This window comes from Pelodiscus sinensis, chromosome 1 (assembly GCF_052426305.1).
Source record: "Pelodiscus sinensis isolate ZL-2025 chromosome 1, ASM5242630v1, whole genome shotgun sequence".
Classification (NCBI taxonomy): domain Eukaryota; kingdom Metazoa; phylum Chordata; order Testudines; family Trionychidae; genus Pelodiscus; species Pelodiscus sinensis.
In genome coordinates, this window is record NC_143052.1 from 347,884,485 (window position 1) to 347,906,641 (window position 22,157).

Genomic DNA, 22,157 nt, shown 5'->3' on the forward strand with positions numbered 1-22,157 from the left:
TTGGTTTCCTCTTTAGTATTGCCAATGCAGCACTGCCTGCTCCAGCCAGTGCTACGTGGCAATGCCTTGGTCTGAGGGTGACAGGAAGGAGGTAAGTGGTGCAGATTAAGGAGCAATTGTGATGGCATTGTAAGGAGCCTTGCGCAGTCATGCACAGGGAGAAAAATGGTTGGTGTCAAAAATCAGTGAAAGTTTTGTCTTGCCACTAAACAGAGTGAGACCCTGTCCCCCACTCCTGCTTTTTTATGGGTAAAAGGGCTGTAGGAGGGCCAATGGGCTCTAAAAGCCCTAGACTCTGATGAGACAAGTGTGAGACTGGTCCTGAGGACCCCCTCACTGGTGTGACAGGGCTGGGATCCTACAGAGATTCAGGGCAGTGCTGCAATCCATATTGAAGCCCAGGGCTGAGTTACACCAGCGGCCTCTCCAGCCCTGGAACAGCTAAGAAGGTGGAGGGCAGAAAGTTGGCTTAAAGCCCTTTCACCGCACATCCTCCTGGGTTGTAACGTCTCTGAGGTACATCTTAAAGACACAGCACAGAGTCACACTAAAAGAGCTATCAAAGACGGGTCCCAGCATTTCGGTCCCTCATCTCACACTCAGTCAGGTTGCTGTCCTCAGCTACATCACTGTCTCTGCAACCCTCTGCAGTCACCCTGGTGCCTAAAAAAGCAGGAGTCATTTTCTAAGAAGTGCTGCGCTTCATTCAGTTAGTCTGGGGTGCAGGAGGATGGCACAGGCTCCACCACGTTGCAGGTATTTGGAGCAAGCGTTTTGTTTCTGCTCCCAAATTTGAGGCTTCAGTGTGTTAAATTAAAAACAAACCAAAAAAACCCATAACACCCCGCCCCTTGCAATTCATAGATTTTAAGGCCAGAAGGGTCCATTGTCATAATGAAATCTGAGACAGGCCAAAGAACTTTCCAAACTAATTCCTAGAGCAGAACTCTTAGAAAAATATCCACTCTCGGTTTAAAAATTGTTGGAGATGACGCATGCACAACGACTCATGGTAAATTGTTCCAGTGGTAAACTCTGCTCAGTGTTAAAATTCATGCCTTATTTCCAGTCTGATTTTTATCTCGCTTCAACTTCCAGTCACTGGATTGTGTTAGACCCTTCTCTGCTACATTAAAGAGCTCATTACTAAATATTTGTTTCTCATGCAAATATATAGACTGTCATCAGGTTACCTCATGCGCCATGTTAATTGTATCATTTTAGTTTTTTAATCAATGTCATGCAATACCAAATTAAATGCCTTACAGAAGTCTAAGTGTGCTGAGGTCTTAGGAAGCAGTGAAGAGAGGAAAAGCCAACAGAGGGAGTTTGCCTGCAGGAAGGCCAACAAGAGTTTCTGCTTTAGGCTTAGATGAGCAGTAAATATATCATCTCCGGAGGCTCTTGATACATTGCAAGGTAAAAAATAGGGATAGTGAGGGATCAGCAGTTGTGACTTGAACAAGTTGTGTCATGTTTTTCTTTCTCCTGGAGAATAAAAGTGACCTAGTCCACACAAAGTGCAAGCTGGGCACAGCATGCTGAATAATCAGAGAGGACAGTAGAGAGGGGACTGAAAAACAATGCAAAAGGTTGGCAGTGTGTGAGAGAGAGGAGGAGGAGAAGAACCAACTTACCAGTTTAGAAGTAAGCAACTGCCTTCAGGCTCTCTGCACAGATACTGCTGAGAATGTCTTGGAAGAGTCATCTGAGGGAAAAGAGCAGAAGGAGACCCTATCGACCAGAAGGTTTGGGATGCGCTGTCCTAAGGATGGGTGTTCCATGACTGCCACTTTTCCAAAGGAGGAGAAGGATGGGATGGTTGGGGACTCTCTCCTAAAGGGAACAAAATCATCTATTTGCTGTCCAAATAGGGAATTTTGAGATGCATGCTTCTTTCTTGGAGCTGGAATTCAGGATGTGACAGTCTGCCTAGACGACTATCCCTTCCTACTTATCCACATGATACTGCCAAAAATGACCCTGAATGGATCACTGCAGACTGTGTGGCTCTGGGCAGAAGGATAAAAGAGTTCAGGGAGCAAATGGTGTTCTCATCCATCTTCCCTGTTGAAAGAAAAGGTCCGGGAAGGAACTGTCAAATCGTGGAAGTAAATGTGTGACTACACAGATGATATTGGCAAGAGGGATTTGCCTAAAGAGGATTACTGTGTTGAGATGGGCTCCCTCTGTCAAATATTGGGAAGAGCATCTTTGGACATCATCTGGCGATCTTGATAAGAATAGCTTTAAACTAGGTGCTATAGAAGTGACAAAAATCTGGCCCATGCGCATCTAGGCTCCAGTAATGACAACAAGAGGAAGGGGCTCATTTCTGGAGAAGGGACTAGAAATCACTGCGGCATTTAAAGAGAGAAGTGGAAAAACAACAAGGCAGTCTGCAAAATGATGATGGTTGTATACAAATGCAAGGAATATGGAGAACAAGCAGGATAAACCAGAAGTCACAGTATATGAAGAAAATCATGATTTAATTGGGCATTAGAGACTTTGTGGGACAACTCCCATGACTGAAGTACCACCAGCATTGAGGAATACAGGCAGTCCCCGACTTACGTCAGATCCGCACTTACGAACGGAGCTTTCTCGCCCCGGAAGTCGGGGCGAGAAAGCCCCGTTCGTAAGCTGCTCCGGTGCCCCTGGTCTGCTGGAGACCGTCTCCAGCAGACCAGGGGCACCGGGCGGGTCCCGCGCTTCTGAGGCTTTGCCAGAGCAAAGCCTCAGAAGCGCGGGAACCGCTGCTGCTGCCCCTTGAGACCCGGTGCCTGTGGTCTGCTGGGGACGGTCCCCAGCAGACCACAGGCACCAGGACTGAAGCCGCAGCCGCGGGGGGTCCCGCGCCTCTGAGGCTTTGCCAGAGCAAAGCCTCAGAGGCGCGGGGAACCGCCGCTGCTGCCGCTCCAGTCTGGGTGCCTGTGCTCTGCTGGGGACTGTCCCCAGCAGACCACAGGCACCCAGACTGAAGCCGCAGCCGTGGCGGGGTCCCTGCCTCTGAGGCTTTGCCAGAGCAAAGCCTCAGAGGCGCGGCACCCCGCTGCCGCTGCGGCTCTGCTCCCCGTGTCCCTGGTCTGCTGGGGGGGGGCGCAGCTAGTGTGCTCTCCCCCCCCCCCCAGCAGACCAGGCTTTTGTTTTGGACTCTGGGGCAGAGCAGCTGGGGCGCTGCCGATTGGTCCTGCAGCGCCCGTGGGCACTACTGGACCAACCCGGCAGCACCCCAGCTGCTCTGCCCCAGGTCCTGATTCAGCCGCTGCTGGTCAGTTTCAGCAGCGGCTGAATCAGGACGTCTGGGGTAGAGCAGATGGGGTGCTGCTGGGTTGGTCCAGTAGCACCCCAGCTGCTCTGCCCCAGGCGTCCCCAAGTCAGCTTCTGCTGAAACTGACCAGCGCTGACTACAGGAAGCCCGAGGCAGAGTTGCTCTGCCCCGGGCTTCCTGGAATCAGCTGCTGATCAGTTTCAGCAGCAGCTGACTTGGGGACGCCTGGGGTTCTTAAGTTGATTCTGTATGTAAGTCAGAACTGGCGGTCAGTTTCAGCAGTGTCTGAATCTGGACGCCAGTTCCGACTTACATACAGATTCAACTTAAGAACAAACCTACAGTCCCTATCTTGTACGTAACCCGGGGACTGCCTGTATAGCTTGTTCTGAAAGCATAGGCATGGAGGGAAAGGAGGAAGTCATAGAATCATAGAATCATAGAATAATAGGACTGGAAGGGACCTCAAGAGGTCATCGAGTCCAGCCCCCCACCCTCAAGGCAGGACCAAGCTCCGTCTACACCATCCCTGACAGATGTCTATCCAACCTGTTCTTAAATATCTCCAGAGAGGGAGATTCCACCACCTCCCTTGGCAATTTATTCCAATATTTGACCACCCTGACAGTTAGGAATTTTTTCCTAATGTCCAATCTAAACCTCCCCTGCTGCACTTTAAGCCCATTACTCCTTGTCCTGTCCTCAGAAACCAAGAGGAACAAATTTTCTCCTTCCTCCTTGTGACACCCTTTTAGATATTTGAAAACCGTTATCATGTCCCCCCTTAATCTTATTTTTTCCAAACTAAACAAGCCCAGTTCATGAAGCCTGGCTTCATAGGTCATGTTCTCTAAACCTTTAATCATTCTTGTCGCTCTTCTCTGTACCCTTTCCAATTTCTCCACATCTTTCTTGAAATGTGGCGCCCAGAACTGGACACAGTACTCCAGCTGAGGCCTAACTAGCGCAGAGTAGAGCGGCAGAATGACTTAACGAGTTTTGCTTACAACACACCTGTTGATACAACCTAGAATTATATTTGCTTTTTTTGCAACAGCATCAAACTGTTGACTCATATTCAACTTGTGGTCCACTATGACCCCTAGATCCCTTTCCGCCATGCTCCTTCCTAGACAGTCGCTTCCCATCTTGTATGTATGGAACTGATTGTTCCTTCCTAAGTGGAGCACTTTGCATTTCTCTTTATTAAGCCTCATCCTGTTTACCTCTGACCATTTCTCTAACTTGCTAAGGTCATTTTGAATTATGTCCCTATCCTCCAAAGGAGTCGCAACCCCACCCAGTTTGGTATCATCTGCAAACTTAATAAGCGTACTCTCTATCCCAGTATCTACATCATTGATGAAGATATTGAACAGTACGGGTCCCAAAACAGACCCTTGAGGAACTCCACTTGTTATCCCTTTCCAGCAGGATTTAGAACCGTTAACAACAACTCTCTGACTACGGTTATCCAGCCAATTATGCACCCACCTTATCGTGGCCCTATCTAAGTTATATTTGCCTAGTTTATCAATAAGAATATCATGCGAGACCGTATTAAATGCCTTACTAAAGTCTAGGTATATGACATCCACCGCTTCTCCCTTATCCACAAGGCTCGTTATCTTATCAAAGAAAGCTATCAGATTAGTTTGGCATGACTTGTTCTTCACAAACCCATGCTGGCTATTCCCTATCACTTTATTACCTTCCAAGTGTTTGCATATGATTTCCTTAATTACCTGCTCTATTATCTTCCCTGGGACAGACGTTAAACTGACCGGTCTGTAGTTTCCTGGGTTGTTCTTATTCCCCTTTGTTGCACTGTATGTCAAGAATTTATACATTTGCTTTGCAGCCCAAGAACAACTGAGTGAAAGTCCTGCTGAGAGTCTCTGGGTGACAATAAAAAGAGAAAAGATCAGTTGTGACCTTATGGTGGGGGTCTGTTATAAACCACCAAATCAAGAAGAGGTAACAAATGAGTCATTCCACATGCAGGTAACAAGATTAGCCAGCACACGTGAGCTGGTACTAATGGGAGACTTCTCTGAGATCTGTTGGAAGACTATCACAGCAAAACATAGTATGTCCTGCAAATTCTTAGTGTGCAGAGGGGACGACTTTCTGATTCAGAAGGTTGAGGAATCAACTAGAGGGTTGTCCATTTTTAATCTGGTTTTGATCTAGAGGAGTGAATTGTTTGAGCATGCGCAGATGATCAGGAACTGGAAAGGAAGTGATCGTGATCTGACAGAATTCAAGATCCTGTGGAAATTATGACAGGGGAACAGAAAAATAAGGATACTGGATTTCAGAAAGGTGGATTTCAACCTACTCGGAGAAATAGTATGCAAGGTCCCATGGAAAGACTAATTAAGAAGGATACGAGTTAAAGGGGGCTGTCATTTCCTAAAAGATATAATGCTGGTGGCTCAGTATCAAGCTATTCCAATGCAGAGGAAGGATAAGAAGAGCCATGTAAGGCCCAAATGCTGCACAAGGAGTTGTTGAGCTATTTAAAATCCAAAAGGCATATACATACAGTAGATGGAAGAAGGGGCATGTCACCAAGGAATTCTATATGTCAGTTTCCCAATTTTATTTGGCCACAGAACCCCTAGAGTTGCCTTAAAAAAAAAAAAGGCCCCTGTCGTGTTTCGTTGAGGGGAAAAAAAAACCCTCGCCATGGCTCTGTCTCTTTAACAGGGGGCGGGGGAGTGCCAGCTCTTCGCGGAACCCTTGCTTTTGCTTTGCGGATCCCCAGGGTTCCCCGGAGCACCAATTGGGAAACACTGCTGTATGGAATAGCACGTGTGTATAGGGACAGAATCAGGAAGCTGAGGGAAAGAATGAATTACAGCAGGCAAGGAATGCAAGGGACAACCAGAAGGAGTTCTTCAAATGTGTCAGAGAAAAAAGAAAGATCAAGGGTGGCAGGTCTGCTGTTCAGTGGAGAAGGTGAGCTGGTAACAGAAGATGACCAGATAACTAGCTGAGCTTCCACAGAAAATAAAGAAGAAAGGATGCCAATCAGGATAAGTAAAGAATACATCAGATATCATCTGACCAATATGAATGAATTCAGTCAAGAGGGCGAGATGCTGTTCACCCAATGCTATTCACCCAAGAGTACTGAAGGTATTAGCTTAAGAAATCTAGGAGCCACTAGCAATAATATTTACAAACTCCTGGATGTCAGGAGAGGTCCCAGAAGATTGTAAAAAGACTAACACAGTGCCCCACTTTAAAAAGGGGGGAAAGAAGGAACAATAGACAGTCACCTTTACTTCGATGCCTGGAAAGCTACTAGAGCAAGGGCAGGGAACCTTTTTTAGGTCGTGGGCCACTGACCCACAAAAAAATTAGTCGGGGACCATACACAAGTGAGAGGCAAAACGAACAAACCCTCACTGATGTGACTCCTGTCTGACAAGGAGAAGGACACTCCCCACATTCCCCTCGCATGCCAGAGACTAGGGGAGCCCAAGCTAGTAGATTTTGTGTGCTCCAGCCATGTTCCATGAGGGGTGGCCTGGAACACCAGACAAGCCAGGGGCCTGAGGTTCCCCACCCCTGTACTAGAGCAACATGGTTTCAGATAATTCAATCTTAAATTTCAGAGTGGTAATTGTGGGGGCCCAGACCCAAAAGAGGGTCCTGGGTGGGGTCACAATGATATTGTAGGAGGGGTTGCAGAATACTTGCAGATTACACATCCTTATTTCTGTGCTGCCTTCAGAGCTGGGTGGCCGGAGAGTGGTGGCTGTTGGCCTGGTGCCCATTTTAAAAGGCAGTGCCGCTGCCAGCAGCAGCACAGAAGTAAGGACAGCAGTACCATACCATGCCACCCTTTTGTGCTGCTACCTTTAAAGCTGGGCCAGGCATCCAGCTCTGAATGCAGCATCACCACCAGCAGCCCTGAAATAAGGAAGGCAGTATGGCAGCCCCCCTACGATAGCAACATTTCATGGAGGAGACCAGATTTCATGGTCTGTGACACATTTTTCATGACCATGAATTTGATAGGGCCCTTTTCATATCCATTTCCCAATGGGCCCATCAGCACTGCATTAAGCATTGTAACTCGGGCACCTGAGTGACCTGTTTATCCAAAGTGTTTTCCTGTTTCAAACACTGCTGCAATCATAGGACAAGGGAGTGCATAAAACAACAACATAGGGCAGAATTTAGTTCAGGCGTGCTTTCACTCAACATGCTGATGCCTCTTTAGCATGGCCTGCCCAAAAGAAGTGCTCAGGCAGAGGCAGTGGGAGGGACTCTGCAAAGCACTGGCTTATTTTTACTCATCATCATCATCAAACAACCATGGGCTCAACGCCTGTTGGTGTCCAACGCCTCCCTCACTATTTCCTTCCATCTTTCCCGGTCCAGTGCGAAGTGGCTTAGTTTCTGTAGACTAGCTCCACACCAATCTACTAGATCATCCACCCATTCTCTGTGGGGTCTGCCTCTCCTATTCAGACCATCCATTATGCCGAATACCAGGGTCTTAACTTTTCTCTTGTCGTTCATTCTACAGATAGGCCCAAATAGCTGTAACTTCCATTGTAGAACTTTCTGCAGTAGATTCTCTTTTGGCTGTATCTTCCTATATAATTCCTCGTTGGTGACTTTCTGCATCCATCCTATTCTCAGAATCTTTCTATAACAACTCCTCTCGAATGCCAATATTCTTCTCTTTGAATCTTTCGTTATCACCCATGTCTCACATCCATACAACATGTTGCTAAATATACACATTTTCAAGACGTTTAGCTTTGTTCCTAAGCTAATGCTTTACTTTTCCAGATCTTATCCATCGCCCTCAAACTCGCCCTTGCGTTCGCTATTCTAGTCGCTATTTCCTTCTTACAGTTTTCTTCTCATATTTTTACTCATGGTGAGGTTAAAATGCAAATTATCTGTGAGCTGAATACACTGACTTTCTTCCCCGAAATCGCATTTTAAATTCCAGTGTCCTAAGTGCTTTGGGGCTTGTTTTTCAGAGGGAGACGTTTCCCAAAGAGACGAGCGCTACAGTCCTGTTGCGCACCCCCGTCCTTTTACATCTAAACCAGAATTGTTCATATGTATTCTACAAGCACAGCTTATATTCCTCATGCCGCTTTAAAAAAAATAAGGTATTTGTCCAGCTATACGGAAAGACATAGATATATAGAAGGAGCTGCAGTAGTTTGAGCCTGGTGATATATACGAAGCCTGAGGGAGATACACAGTTGACACACTGGATTCTATCCTCCATGTGTCATTCCACTGGGATCAGCAGTGAAGTTATTGCTCCATATGAAACATCAGGACTGATGGGATCTCTCAGTTATACAGTAGACTGATCACAGCAGCCAAAATTGGATTGTTTGCTATTTATTTTTTTTAACTTCTGTCAGGGTCACTACCGTAACAGGAAAACACTGGCAAACTGGTTGATGTGTTTTATCCACTCTGGCTGCTGCAGCTTTCGCAGTAGAGTCCTGCTTTTGTTGTGAGTTCAGGAGGCAGTCTAAGTCCATTGTACACTAATAGGAATCCCAGGTGTTCCCTTAAGGTGCTGTATTTTCAGTGCACCAAGGCCTAATCGTCTAGTGGTTAGAGCACAGGAGCCTTAGCTAGAAGGCCTGGGTTCGGTCCCACTGACTCATCTGTTGACCTTAGTTAAGTCACATGCAGAGGGATGTTCCAATGGCCCCCTATGGTGCTCTGCAGAGGAGATGGAGGGTCAGACAAGCAGAATGTTGAAAACAGAAATTAGACAATGTTTGGCCTGCACTCGTTGCTGGGTGCCAAAGCCGCCTGGATACTCAGGCACAACCAGGGGCCCAGTCAAAGCCTCATTGCTCCATTGTTCTCATTTCTAATTGTCACAGCTTCCCCCAGTGCAAGCTCACTGGAAAGGCAGACTCTTTCAACCTTCTGCAGTGTACTCAAGGTTCTTGACCTGGAGACCAGGGCCTACATTTGTGAAATGTAGCATAGGGATTTTAAGAGGGAGCTATCTGCTCCAATTACTCAAAGTCGACTAATTCCTGGCTTCTAACAGAACCTCCTTTAAATTGGACATCCTGCACCTTTGCAAAATGCCTTTTAAAACATTGCTCTAAGATTGGTCCTTTGCGTGTACGTATATGTTTGTCAGCTTCTCTCTTGCTGAAAAGACCCTATTGACTAATCCATCGTAGACTTGCTGCCACCCATCACCACGGTATCTGGGCACTTTCTGTGTAAAATGTGAATGCAGTAGAGAATCCCTAGTGAACTTCATGCAATCTTTGAATTTTCTCTTTGTCAAGTTGGAGAAACCTATGCTCAGAGTAAGATTTTTTTCAGTTCTGAGTTGAGGAAGGAGGGATAGTTGCTGCAGAGAATGTTATTCTGGTTATGGTGGGAAAGGCTTAATCAACATAGAAAGTTTGCAGCAGTTCCTAAAGGTGGTAAGACCCTGTATTCATCTCAGGCTGGTACACAGGAATTTTGGAAGGAGGGGAGTTGTAAATGTGGGCAGTAATTTTTCTTAAATATAAAGGAGTTTGAAATAGTCATGCAGTGAGTGTGCATAAGAGAAGTTAATGAAAACATTGAGTGGAAACAGTGATTGGTAAAATGATTTTGTTATAACATACTAAACATTTATATAGTAATAAAAATTTTATAGAAGTTACCTTCTGGGATCAAAGCAGGCAGGACAGCTGCCATGACCTCCCGCTCCTTCGGCCACCTCTGCCTGCTGCTGCTTTACCTGCTCGGCAAGGCCAGCACCAGATAGGAGAGGGAAATAGCTCAGTGGTTTGAGCATTGGCCTGCTAAACCCAGGGTTGAGAGTACAATCTTTGAGGGGGTCATTTAGGGATCTGGGGCAAATCTGTCAGGGATGGTACTTGGTTCTGCTGTGAAGGCAGGGGACTGGACTCAATGATCTCTCAAGGTCCCTTCCAGTTCTATGAGATGGTGTGTGTATATATATATATATATATATTATTATTATTATTATTATTTTATTATGGCTTCCAGCCAGCGTGGCTGGGCCCAGTGTGCCGCTTCTTGCAGGTGGAGGGCGCCGTTCTCCCATCCTTCCCCCCGCAACACAGCACTCCCCCAACCTCCTAACACAGTGGTTCTCAAACTTTTTGGCCTGTGGCCCACTTGGCTTAATGCAAACCTTTCCGTGGACCACCAGTTGCTAATAGAAACTCCCCGTTAATTACATAATTATGCCCAAGCCATTTTTATAGTAAAGCAGCTAGGGAGAACGTGTTCATTTATTAACCTTCAGTTTAAATAAAGTAAAATGTTAATTTATGTGCAGTGCAAAAGGTTCCCATATTTTCTCTATTTATGGCAGAGGAAGGAACCTTTTTGGGTCAGGGGCCACTGGCCCACAGAAAATCAGTTGGGGACCACACAAGTGAGAAGCAAAAATAAACCCCTCCAAAAACCCCCAGTACTCACTGATGTGGCACCCAACTAAGACACTTCACTCCTCTGGCACTCCAACCCCTCTGGGGGAGGGGAAAGGACAGGGGGAACTGAGGGACAGGGCTTCCCATAGGCCAGATTTACTCTTCGGGGGTTCCAGAGTTAGTAGATTTTGTGGACCCCGTAGACTCGGGGGTTGAGGCAAAAATGGGGTTAGTGTGTGGGACAGGGCTGCCATCGAGAGGAATGGGGGTTCAGGATCTGGATGGGAGGTAGAGTGCAGGAACAGGCTGGAAGTAAGGTGTCTGGCCAGGAGGAGGGGGCAAGAGCAAGGGAAGGTGCTGTGTGTTGCCAGGAGAGAGGATGCAGGAGCAAGGGTGGGTGCAGGAGTGGGCTGGGGGTTGGGTGTCTGGCCGGCGGGAGGGTGCCGGAGCGGACTGGAGACAGGGTTTCTGGCCAATGGGGAGAGTACAGCAGCAGGGGAGTGTGCAGGAGCAGGCTATGGGGGTAAGGTATCTGGCCGGGGGAGGATGCAGGAGCGGTCTGGGGGTGCGGGGTCTCAGTAGGGTGTGTGTGGGAGGGTGCAGGGTCTGCACATGAGAGGTTGGGGGAGCACTTTCTTGCCTTCTCTCCTGATGCTAGTTCCAGGCACCGCTGCCTGCTGCTCCCATTGGCTGGATTCCAGCCAATGGGAGCAGTGGGGAAAGCCTCCAGGCAGTGCATCCACACACTGCTGTTCCCCCAGCTGTGGGAGGGAGAAGCAGGGTGCTTCTTCCCTGCAAGCTTGATTGTGCAGCGAGGCTCAGGACTTTCTTCCCTGCCTCCCCATCAGGAAGCCAACACTGGCACTCCAACCTCATGGAGGTGGGGGTGGCTGAGACTGCAGCACCTGCATCAGCTTCCCGCTGGGGGGGCATGGAAGAATGCACTGAGTCTCGCTGCGTGATACAGCTCATGGAGAAGAAGAGCTCCCTCTCCGCCTCCCTGGAAGGTGGCCGTGGGACGCCACTGCCGTAACAGAGCCCCCTTACGCTTACTTGGGGGTAGCGGGGGGGGGGGTTGCATTGGCACCCTTTGCGCACACACCCTCACTCGCATATGGGCCTGAAGCTAATCTCCTGGAAATCCATTCCATGGCTCACTCTGGGCTTTGTGATGGGCCTTGTTCCAGAGGAGAGCCCCTGTCTTGGTGGTACAGAGATGGAAGTGCAATGTCTGATGTAGCTGAGACTGGATTTGATCATAAGGACGTGGACTGGGAGCTGCTGGAAGGACTAAAGTACAGGCTTGACAGTCTCATGAAGGAGATGGGAAGCAGCACATTGCACCGGATGGACTCTGGATATTATTTTTAGCTTCACAGAGAGCGCATTTCCATAACAAGAGTCCAGAGAGGACAACTGCATGGATTACTGGGGCCAGCTCCTCATGAGAGAGGAGCAGGACTGATTTCCTTGTGAACTGAAGCTGAAAAAAGGGAAATACTCAAAGTAAACAAACTTCCCTCCGTGACCCCTTTGTACACGATGTGTGTGTGTGTGTGCGCAAAGCCCTTTGGGCTCTTTGGAGTTCAGCCAGTCTGTGCCTCACTTCCCAGTTATGAAATAGCTTTAGTAATGGTTCCTCCGCACTTCACAGGTTGATGCAAGGCCTGATTAATTACTGAATGTAGAGTGTTCTGAGTCTCTTCAATGGAAGATGCTAAGAAAGAGTCAAAGATTATTATCAATTAGTATTTTTATATAGCGAGAAAAACAAACTTTTGTTATTGCATGGCTGGGCCACTCACTAAGCAGCGCTCTTCTGACTCAGCTAGTGCTAAGCCCCTGGCCTACCAAAGTGCTGTCTATTGGTGTCATCTTTCAAATGAGCTGCACAATTAAGTTTCTAATCACTCCCAGTCATTAAAGACCCCCCGCCCAAGTAAAATCCAGCTTGGATAATTACATTCGGCCCCTTTAATTCCCCCTTCATTTTCTCCCAGATCCAATATTTCTCATTTTCTTTCCTACATTTCTACAGTGCTGGGTGCTGTTAAACAACTGCCATGGCCCACCCCTCATTTGGCTGCTTTTAAGTGATTAAGTGAAGTGATCCCTGTGTACTGTTCATATATGTGCTTGCAAAGCATTTTGGGACTCTTTGCATGAAAGGCGCTATAAAGACACTAGCTGTTCTTTGATGAGCAAATATTTTGCTCAGAGTATTTGTTTCCTTTCCACAGTTCCAGGAGGAGCAGCGTAAAAGAGAGTTGGAAGAACGACGCAGATTTCCATTGGAGCAGCGGCTAAAAGAGCACATCATTGGGCAAGAGAATGCCATAGTAACAGTGGGAGCTGGTAAGATCCATGACTGTTAATCAGTTCTACATTCTACATAAGAGTATAGTATTTCCTAAATCTGTGGTCCTGAACTAGTTCCAACCAGATTGGTGTACTGAACTGATGTGTGGAGATGGGGTGAGTGCCTAATTCACAATGAAGCCCAGTAGGTTTTTCATTGTTGCAGGAGGTTCATGCTTATTCGCTGGAAGAGACTGGGATTCATGTAACATATCAGAGACACACGCTACTCAAGAACTAGGCGTCATCTGATTACTAGGCAACGGGTTTAAAACAAACAAAAGGAAGTACTTCTTAACACAATGCACAATCGACCTGTGGAACTCCTTAACAGGGGATGTTGAGAGTGTCAAAAATATAACTGGTTTCAAAAACAGAATTAGTAAGTTCATGGAGATCAATCCATCAGTGGCTATTAGCCAAGATTGTCAGACATGCAACCTCATGCTCCAGGTGTCCCTAAACCTCCAGTTGCCAGAAGCTGAGACTGAATGACAGGGGATGGATCCGGCCATGAGGCCAGGGGATTAGCCTTGATGACCTCTCGAGGCGCCTTCCAGTTCTAATGTTCTGTGATTTTTGTGGTTGTTCAAAATTTCCCTGTTCAGTTCATTCCCTCTGGAGCATCTGGCACTGGTCACTATTAGAAGACAGGATACCAGGCTAGATGGATCATTGGGTCTGATCCAGCATGGCTGTTCTCATATTCTTGTGTGGCTGTGGTAGGGACATTGACTCATCTGGCCGATGTAGGAGTGACATTAACTGGCACTGAAATGTGGAGCAATATCTAGTCTTTCTGAATCAGAAGTCTCATGATTCTGGGCTGCAACCTCAAAAAGGAGTTTTTACACAGGAGCAAATTTGAGAGGGGAATTGTCAGGGATAGAGGGTCTTCCCACCTCTCTGTGCAAAAGGACAAAGCAAGATTTTCTATGTGCTCTTGTTGGCTGGTTTGTTAGTAGGGCTTCCTGTTTGATTACTCCACTGCTGACCCAAGCGCAAGTGTCTCATTTCCTTGAGCATAAAGTGATGCTCTTTTTACAGCCCATCATTTGTTACAGTCTCAGTGAAGCGTCACAATGCATTGAGCGCATGGGGGTATCACAGGAAGGGCTCTTGCACAGCGAGGCTGGAATGGTAGGCAACGGAAAAGTGGGCAGGGTGCCTACTGTAGATAATTTGCCAGGCGCTTTTTTCTCACACGTTGGAGATACCCATCCCTTATGTCCAGGATCATTTCTTCCTAAACAGCAGTGAAGATTTGAAGGTTTAACTACTTCTATAAGAGTCATGCTGGGTACTTTGAGCTGACTTCATACGCATTGGGATGAAATGGGCAGGTTGAATGTGTTTCCTGTAAGATATTTATACCTAAGAATTTTACATGCTAACAGTGATGTTATTGTTCATTTTAGGGATGTTAGATAGCGTGTAATTGAATAGTCATGTAACTGCATCAAATTTTATAAGTTATGTGACTATTCGATAGTCCCCAAGGACGGGGCCAGCAGCCAGTGCACTCCCGGCCCCACTACCAAGCAGCCCTCTGCCACTCCACACTACTGCCTTGGTATCTGTTTAAAAACCGGCTTCCCACGCAGGGGCTAAGGCTCGCCATGGACGACAGCTGCTCCGTAAGATACTGGAGCAGCCTCTGTCTGCATGGATCTCGGACTCTCCCCCCCGGACTCCCCCCACACACACACAGGCTGCTGCCACGGAGCAGCCTCTGTCCACCGTGAGCCCAGGCCACCACAGATAGAGGCTGCTTTACTCCAGCCTCCCTTGCCTCCCCGCTCCCGCCCTGCCCCCTGATAGAGACAGCAATCTCTATCAAAACAGATAGAGACAAAACAAAGGAAACTAGCTTGAGACACTAAAGGAAAGCATCTTAATTGACATTTGCTTGTCTGGTTTTGGTCTTCACTAGTTGGAAAGCAAGACTGAATGACTGTGCCCCATAGCTAATAAATCAGGTTGGGATTTTGTTTGTATATGTATCAATAGATTGTGCAGGCAGGATTGCTTAGCTTTTTAGTGTTCCCCACTTGGATTCACTAAAAGTCCTTTGGCCAGCAATCTGCAATCTTCTGCAGTCCTGTATTAATTTGTACTTGAGCTAGAAAAGGTAAGTGTTACTTGGGTCTTCTCTGGAAATGGTCGTCGTCTTGCACTTGTGGGCATATGTTTTTCTCAGGCATTGCTACCTTGTGTTGGCACAAGGAAGAGGAAGATGCCATGAGATATGTAATGGTAACAAGTGCACAGCACCATGATTTTCTTCTCATCCAAAAGACCATGCAGTGCCACTGACTCTTATCCCTCAGTGGGGAATTGACTGAATACCAATAGGAAGGAGAAAAATTTCAGAACCCTTCTTTCCTACTGCACTGTCTACAAATATCTAAGGCTGCTAACACTGAGGATTTAGTTCATTTATTTAGCTTTGCGGTGGGGATAGTTGTTGGTATTCTTCTTCCTCATCCCCAGGAGTATTTGGGCAAACTTAAGAAAGAGAAAATATAGACTAAGCACCAGAAAACAGTCTGATGATAAAATCAGTAAGGCTGTGGCATAGTCTCCCAAAGAAAGTGGTAGAAATCTCACTTCGTGGTTAAAACTAGATTGGACAAAGCACCAGAAAACATATTGTGGGGAACAGTCCTGCACAAGCCAGGACTGGACAAAGTGACTATGGCGTGTACATAGCGCATCTTACAAGGGCACGGCTGTGCTGCTGCTGCGCTGCTGCTGCTGCTGCCACACCATTATAAGACATGCCTTGTGGCTGCTCTTTAGTACTGGGTGAGAGCTTTTCCAGTGACGAAATAAAACCACCTTTGCTGAGGGGCAGTGACTTAATCAACAGGAGTATATGTCCTGCCAAAGAAGCGTTGTCCACCCCTGCTCTTTTTGTTGCTAAAACTTTTGTTGTTCGGGGACAGGGGTTTCACACTTTTGATCAACAAAAATGTTAGCAACCGAAGTGTCTGTATAGCCATAACCTTAAGAAGTCTCTGTCGGCTCTAGTGTCTGCAGTTCCTTGAATGCCTCCCATCAAGGTTGTATGCAGTGTTGTTGTAGCTCTGTCAGTTCCGGGATATTAAAGAAACAAGATAGAGGAGGGAATATTTTTTTATTGGATCAATTTCTGTTCAGGAGAGAGACAAGCTTCCAAGCTGCACAGAGCTCTTCTTCCCGACTGGGAAACTTAATCAGAGTGTCACAGCTAAATACAAGATGGAACAGATTGCTTAGCCTATGTAGCTAACACATATTGCAAGGGACCATTCATGGTTGACTCTGTTAAATTTGTTAGATTCAACAAGATTTCAGGCTGAGGTGAAAACTGTCTACAATTGTTTAGGGAATGAACTATGGAATGAACCCCCCAGGAGCCATCACAAAGCTCGCCACCTCCCTTTCCAAGGCCAAGATGTATTTGACCTTGCCTACTCTAACATTAACATATAGTAGCGTGTATTCTGATTTTTAAAAATCAAATAAAACCCTACCAAAACAAGACACTCCACATGCTTTCCCCTTGGAGACAGGATGAGAGAAGAGATGACACGTGACAGATGTGTTGGCTTAAGAAGGGAATATAATCAGCCATTTTAGAGGAGCACTAAGTGATTTCTGATACCAAACTTATTTCGTGGATGGGGGTTCCTGAAGCTTCCCTTGTTTTGGCTTTTTTTCTTTTGCCCATTTCTGTAAGTAATGAATATTTACCAAAAAGAAAATTGTCCACCTTGTTCCTTGTTTCACAGAGCCTCCACAGACAGTCCTGGAGACTTTTTAATGTTGATGAGAGGGACTCTGTTGTCATTGTTACCACATAGTTCATGTTATTAATTTTTCATGTATTTTATTTTCACATCCCTCTTATAACAAACACTGCAGCACCAGAAGCTGCCTGTGCACCAGGACTTATGCAGTGTGAGATGCCTCATGCTGAGCCCAGTGACTTATAGCTCTGGAGCTGAAAGAGTTCCACATGTTCATGCAGAGACTCCCAGGGTGACATGCACTGAAAAGTTTTACCTATGTGTGTAACTCTGTTTTCATAACTTGTAATGGTCACACTGAGAGTATGACACAAACCCTCCAGCACTAGGGGTTGAATTTAGGCCAGTTTGTGGCAAATCAGAAAGCTGGTACTTTCCCCATGTGGATACGTCTTGTGTGCCAGAATCTTAGCTTTTTATTGTTTAAATAAAAATAAAACAAAACACCCTACATAGGATTCTGGCCTGTGTGGTTGTGAAGCCAGTGATATCTGCCTGAGTCTGCAGACAACATAAACAGTAGCTCTGAGACATGTATAGAGCCCATATTCATTTAAAGGAGTGGTAACTCTGAAACCCATCCTACAAAATTTGAATGTGTAACAATAATTATTTCACTGCTAATCAAAGCAGATTAGGACAATTGCACTGCAAGTGGCATCTCATTTGGCACTGCAAGTGGCATCTCATTTGGCACCCCAAGGTTGCATTACGACCTCCCAGAGTATTTAACAGTTTGACCACAAGCAATTCACTTCGCACAGGCTGCCTGAAAAGCTGGCAAGCAATAATGACTTTCAGTTACTAGCAACCTGGGCTGGATTTGATTCGTTGACCCAGACCCGAAAGCCTCCATATCCTGTTTATAGTTCCCTGAACGATCCCTTCACCCAGATTCAGTGTCTGGAAATAGGACAATAAGGTGAGACAGAGCTAAGGTCAGAACACAGGCTGATGATCATAAATACACAACCATACCAATATTGTTAACAAAGACAGGCCCACGGAAGAGCTGCCTCTCCCACTGCTAACACAACAGACACCTTCCCTGTTTTGAGGATGGTTACGGCTGTGCCTGGAGGCAGCAGCACGGGCTAATTGGGAAGGTTTGATTAATGGGTAGTGCCTGTTTCTGACACAGGTGGTGTTTGTGCACATTAAAGCTGTTGCCTTTATGGAGGCTTCTCTTATTGGATTATCAGGAATGCACTAGATACCCCAGCAGCCTCGGGATATCAGACTGCTATCCCCGCTGCCCCCTTTTTGTTTTGTTTCAATAGCGGTGAATTTAGACAAAGGTTATCTTTCTGAGCTCTCACTGCTGAGTTATTTCTGTAGCCACTTTACGGAATCAGTGTACCCTTTCCACTACTGATACAACGCATGCTGGTGTTTGGCTAGGAGACAGGCTATGCTATGGCTCCTAAAATACACTAAATGGAGCTGATATGTTCAGATTTTAATTTATAACCTCTTCCTTAATTTAATAATCTGACTTGATTCAGTGCCTCTTGTATGATACAGAGACTCCCCTCCCAAAATGAAAAAGAGAATGGGGTTAGGAGCACAGGTCTGGGAGCCAGTTTCAGACGTAGTGGTGCCTAGGTTCTGTGGCAATGAGCATGATATAAGCATCCAGATGGGTGGATAGCAGTGAAGTGAAGATGCTGAATCTTGCACTTTCTGCGGCTGTGCTAAGCATGCAAGTTACACAGACTTGTGTACAAACAATGAGGAGTCCAATGGCACCTAAAAGAGTAGCAGATTTATTTAGGCACAAGCTTGATTTGTGTACTCAGAAGCTTCCACTAAAATGACTCAAATCTGTTTTTATTAGTGCTTCTTGCTATTTCAGTGCCAGTCTCTGTGTGGGAGCCTTCTCATTTGGAATAAAAAACTCCAGTGGACTCTCCTAGACACTCACCCTCTTGCTGATGTGTCACTTACATCACCTAACACAGCACTTCTGAAATTAAGCTAAAGGAACCTAGATTGGGGGGCTGGTGTAGTTTACGCGCCAAGAAGCTGGAAGAGGTGGGTGGAGTAGGAAAAACAATTAACATGAGAGTGAAGGAAGTTGATTTGGTTTGCTTTTTACAGCTTCATGATTATCACATACATAGTATTTGAACTTCCAATAGACCTAACAGAGGTACAGTAGTCTCAAAGGGGTTGCCGTGTTTCAAAAAAGAGTGGTCCTACAGCACCTTAGAGACTAACAAAAATATCTGTCTAGTATCATGAGCTTTCGTGGGCACAACCTACTTCTTCAGAGGAAAAGGACCACTCATATTTTTAGCTACATTATCTGGTTCACCATATCATCATGAAAGGGGGAAGTAGTATTCCTTTGTTCCTCCATAGAATTGTGTCTCAGTCCTACATCTTCATGGTCTCTCCTGTTCCAGGACAGGACTGTGATAGTGTGGGATTACAGCTATCTGGTCCTAACTGATGATCTTTGTTCACGGCTCCAGGGCAAGGAGGGAAACCCTCAGTGTTGTCTGTTCCTATCAATTCTCTGGGTGGGAAAATTCCTTCCTGTCTTCCAAGTTGCTGATCAGTTTATCCCTGTGCAAGGAAAGAAGCATAAATGTAGTTAACCGATGCTCTTCACTGTACAGATGTGAATATTCACTGTTTTCTATGGTATATTTAATGCAAAGTGGAGTATTTCAGGTAGCACTGATACGTCCAAGAAGAAAACAAGCAGGTCTCCTTTGTAATGTTAGAAATTGACAAAGGCCTACATGCCTCAAGCACTCATGCAAATGAACAGCTAACTGGTTTATGATTATGTTTCCAGGGCACTTTAATAAATCACCGCACTCCTCCTGGCTCTGGTCAACTCTTGTTTGTCCTTGCACATGAACCTATAGAGACAGGGGCATGCTCTGGTGATTCCCAGGAAGGGAGATCTTCTCAGAGTATAGCAAAGGACGAGCTTTCTTTAAAAAATACGTATTTTCTATTTCATGTCTCCGCAGTCTCCCTGAAGACAAGACATAAATGCTTGTGTGTGTATACAATAGTAGTAGTAGTACATTGGCTGTCTGATTAGCAATCATTTATAGTTAAGGTTGGCAGTACTGTCAGTTGTTGATTTTTCTGAATCTTCCCATCCTTTGGTTCTGCCCAGAGAAGAATTGTCTGTTTTGTCTGGGTTTTGTTTAAGCTTGAGCAAGTACTGTTCAGCCATTTTGAATTAAAGGACAGTGAGAAAAAAAATCCACTGTTCATATTATAAAATAACACAGTGACCTTTCTGAACAGCCCTACAGCTGAGATATCGAAGGGTTGAGAGCTGCCATCCAATGAAGAATGAATAGGAGCAGCATCTGGCCTTGATCCCAAGGAAAATGACTTTGTTACAGACAAATTGCAAATCCCATACCTGAGCATGCTTAGTACCTGTCTTGTGAAGGGTCAGACCACATGTGGGGGAATTTATTGCACATGCACAACTATTTTAAGTGTCCACTGAGCGCTGTCGTCCTCAGAACTGCTCCCAGCCAATCAAGACAAGTGGAAGACCTGGGATCCTGTAAAAGGGATTCCTTTTCCTCCATATCTCAGAACTTCTGTACAGTGTGGCACAGTTAGCAATGTTGTGCTCACCCGGTGACTCAGTTCAGATTCCTATCCATCTTGATCCTGCAGTAAACTTGTAGGTTGGCAAAATCTGAGGTAGAAAGAGGGCTCTTGAATACTCTTGTAATAGATTCAGAAGCTCACCAGGTAGAAGGTGATCCTGCAGTTGGCACATGCCAGAAGAGAGTCACCCTTGTGGTCCCATGAACGTGGGCGTCTAAGAAGCACCACTGAATGAATTGATTTGATAAATGGACATTTATTACACTCACAAATTGGCTGAAACCAATTTCGGTCACATCAACCCCTGATAACTGCTGGGGTATTGATCTGTGTAAAGTAATACAGTGAATTTATCAGTTCAATAGCGAGCTGAAGGGCCTCTCAGAGACATAGCAGCACGGTTATACTGTTCCAGAGGTACGAAATTAAGTAAGAACTCTGCAGTGACGCTGGAAATGGCTCCAAAAAGAAGGCACAGACATCATCTTCATCCTTCGCATTACAGTAGATTTGAATTTCTTCATGAGAGTTCAGTAAAGCAGCATTACTCCAGATTTTCTTCACACCCTCAGCATCAAAGGAGGCAGCTCCACCCGGAATATGGATTTCCTGCATGAATGTTGATGAAAAATTCATAATGTGCTGGCAAATGCATCGTACGGCTTGGACACCTGAAACACACTGTCAAGCCAGGGTGTTACTCTCTGAGCCTGCCACTGAAGTTTAATCTTCCCATCCCTGCATTAATGGGTGCTTCAGGATCACTCCATCCTAAAATGATCTCATTGTTCCTTTTGTCATAGCTAAGCAGTGTAGCAGCCAGCACTAGCTAGAGTGGAGGTGGACAGCTGCTTAGAGTGATGGCTTGCTTGTTGAATTCTCTCTTTCTGGTTGACTTGAATCGTTGTTGTTAGATTTGTGCAGCTAGGTTGTTTAGTTGGACTAGGATCATTATTTTAAGGCTGTATACAAAACCATTTTGACACCATGCCACTCTCAGTTGTTCTAAATAATCAACAAGAGCCATGTTTCTTCACAGCAATGACTGAGAACTCTTTCTAGCTTTCTAACAAGAACGTCAGTCTAGAGTCATCATCCCTCATTTTATGATAGGCAGTCTTCCATCTAATCTACGAACTTGCTGCAAAGAGAAGTGAAAACACGAACTCTCAGTGAACCCAACTGTCTCTGCAGTGTTGTATATGCTGACCTCTGAGAATAATCATGTAATGCTCTGAAGCAAGAGTTTATTACTCTTATTATCTTAACTGGCATTGCTGCAAGTGGTGGTGGTGGTCATAATATTCTCCATCCGTTTTTTGGATTTGTTTCTTTTAAATCCACCCTCATTACTTGATCTCTTGTGTACATATTCGCAAATGAGCTGGAAAAAGGGGGCAAGCAGTTTGCAGATGATAGAAAACGACTCAAAATAGCTAAGTCCAAAGCAGACTGCAAAGAGTTACAAAGGGATCTCACTAAAATGGGTGACAGAGCAACAAAATGGCAATGTTGATAAAGGCAACATAATGCACACTGGAAAACATCATTCTAACTATACATATAAAATGCTGGGATCTATATTAGCTGTTACTCCTCAAGAAAGAGATCTTAAAGTCATCGTGGATAAATTCTCTGAAAACATCCACTCAGTGGCAATCAAACTAACCAGGTTGGGAATCATTAGAAAATGGATAGATAAGAAGACAGAAAATATCA

At 45.7% G+C, this 22,157-nt stretch overlaps 1 protein-coding gene across 1 annotated transcript in view; it reads left to right on the forward strand.

The window, feature by feature from the left end:
* CLPB (ClpB family mitochondrial disaggregase) overlaps positions 1 to 22,157 on the forward strand; it is a 134,405-nt gene that overhangs the window by 75,330 nt on the left and 36,918 nt on the right. Inside the window, exon 7 of the mRNA XM_075919632.2 lies at positions 12,933 to 13,047. Coding sequence (XP_075775747.2) covers positions 12,933 to 13,047 — 115 coding nt within the window. The remainder of the gene's footprint in view (positions 1 to 12,932; positions 13,048 to 22,157) is intronic.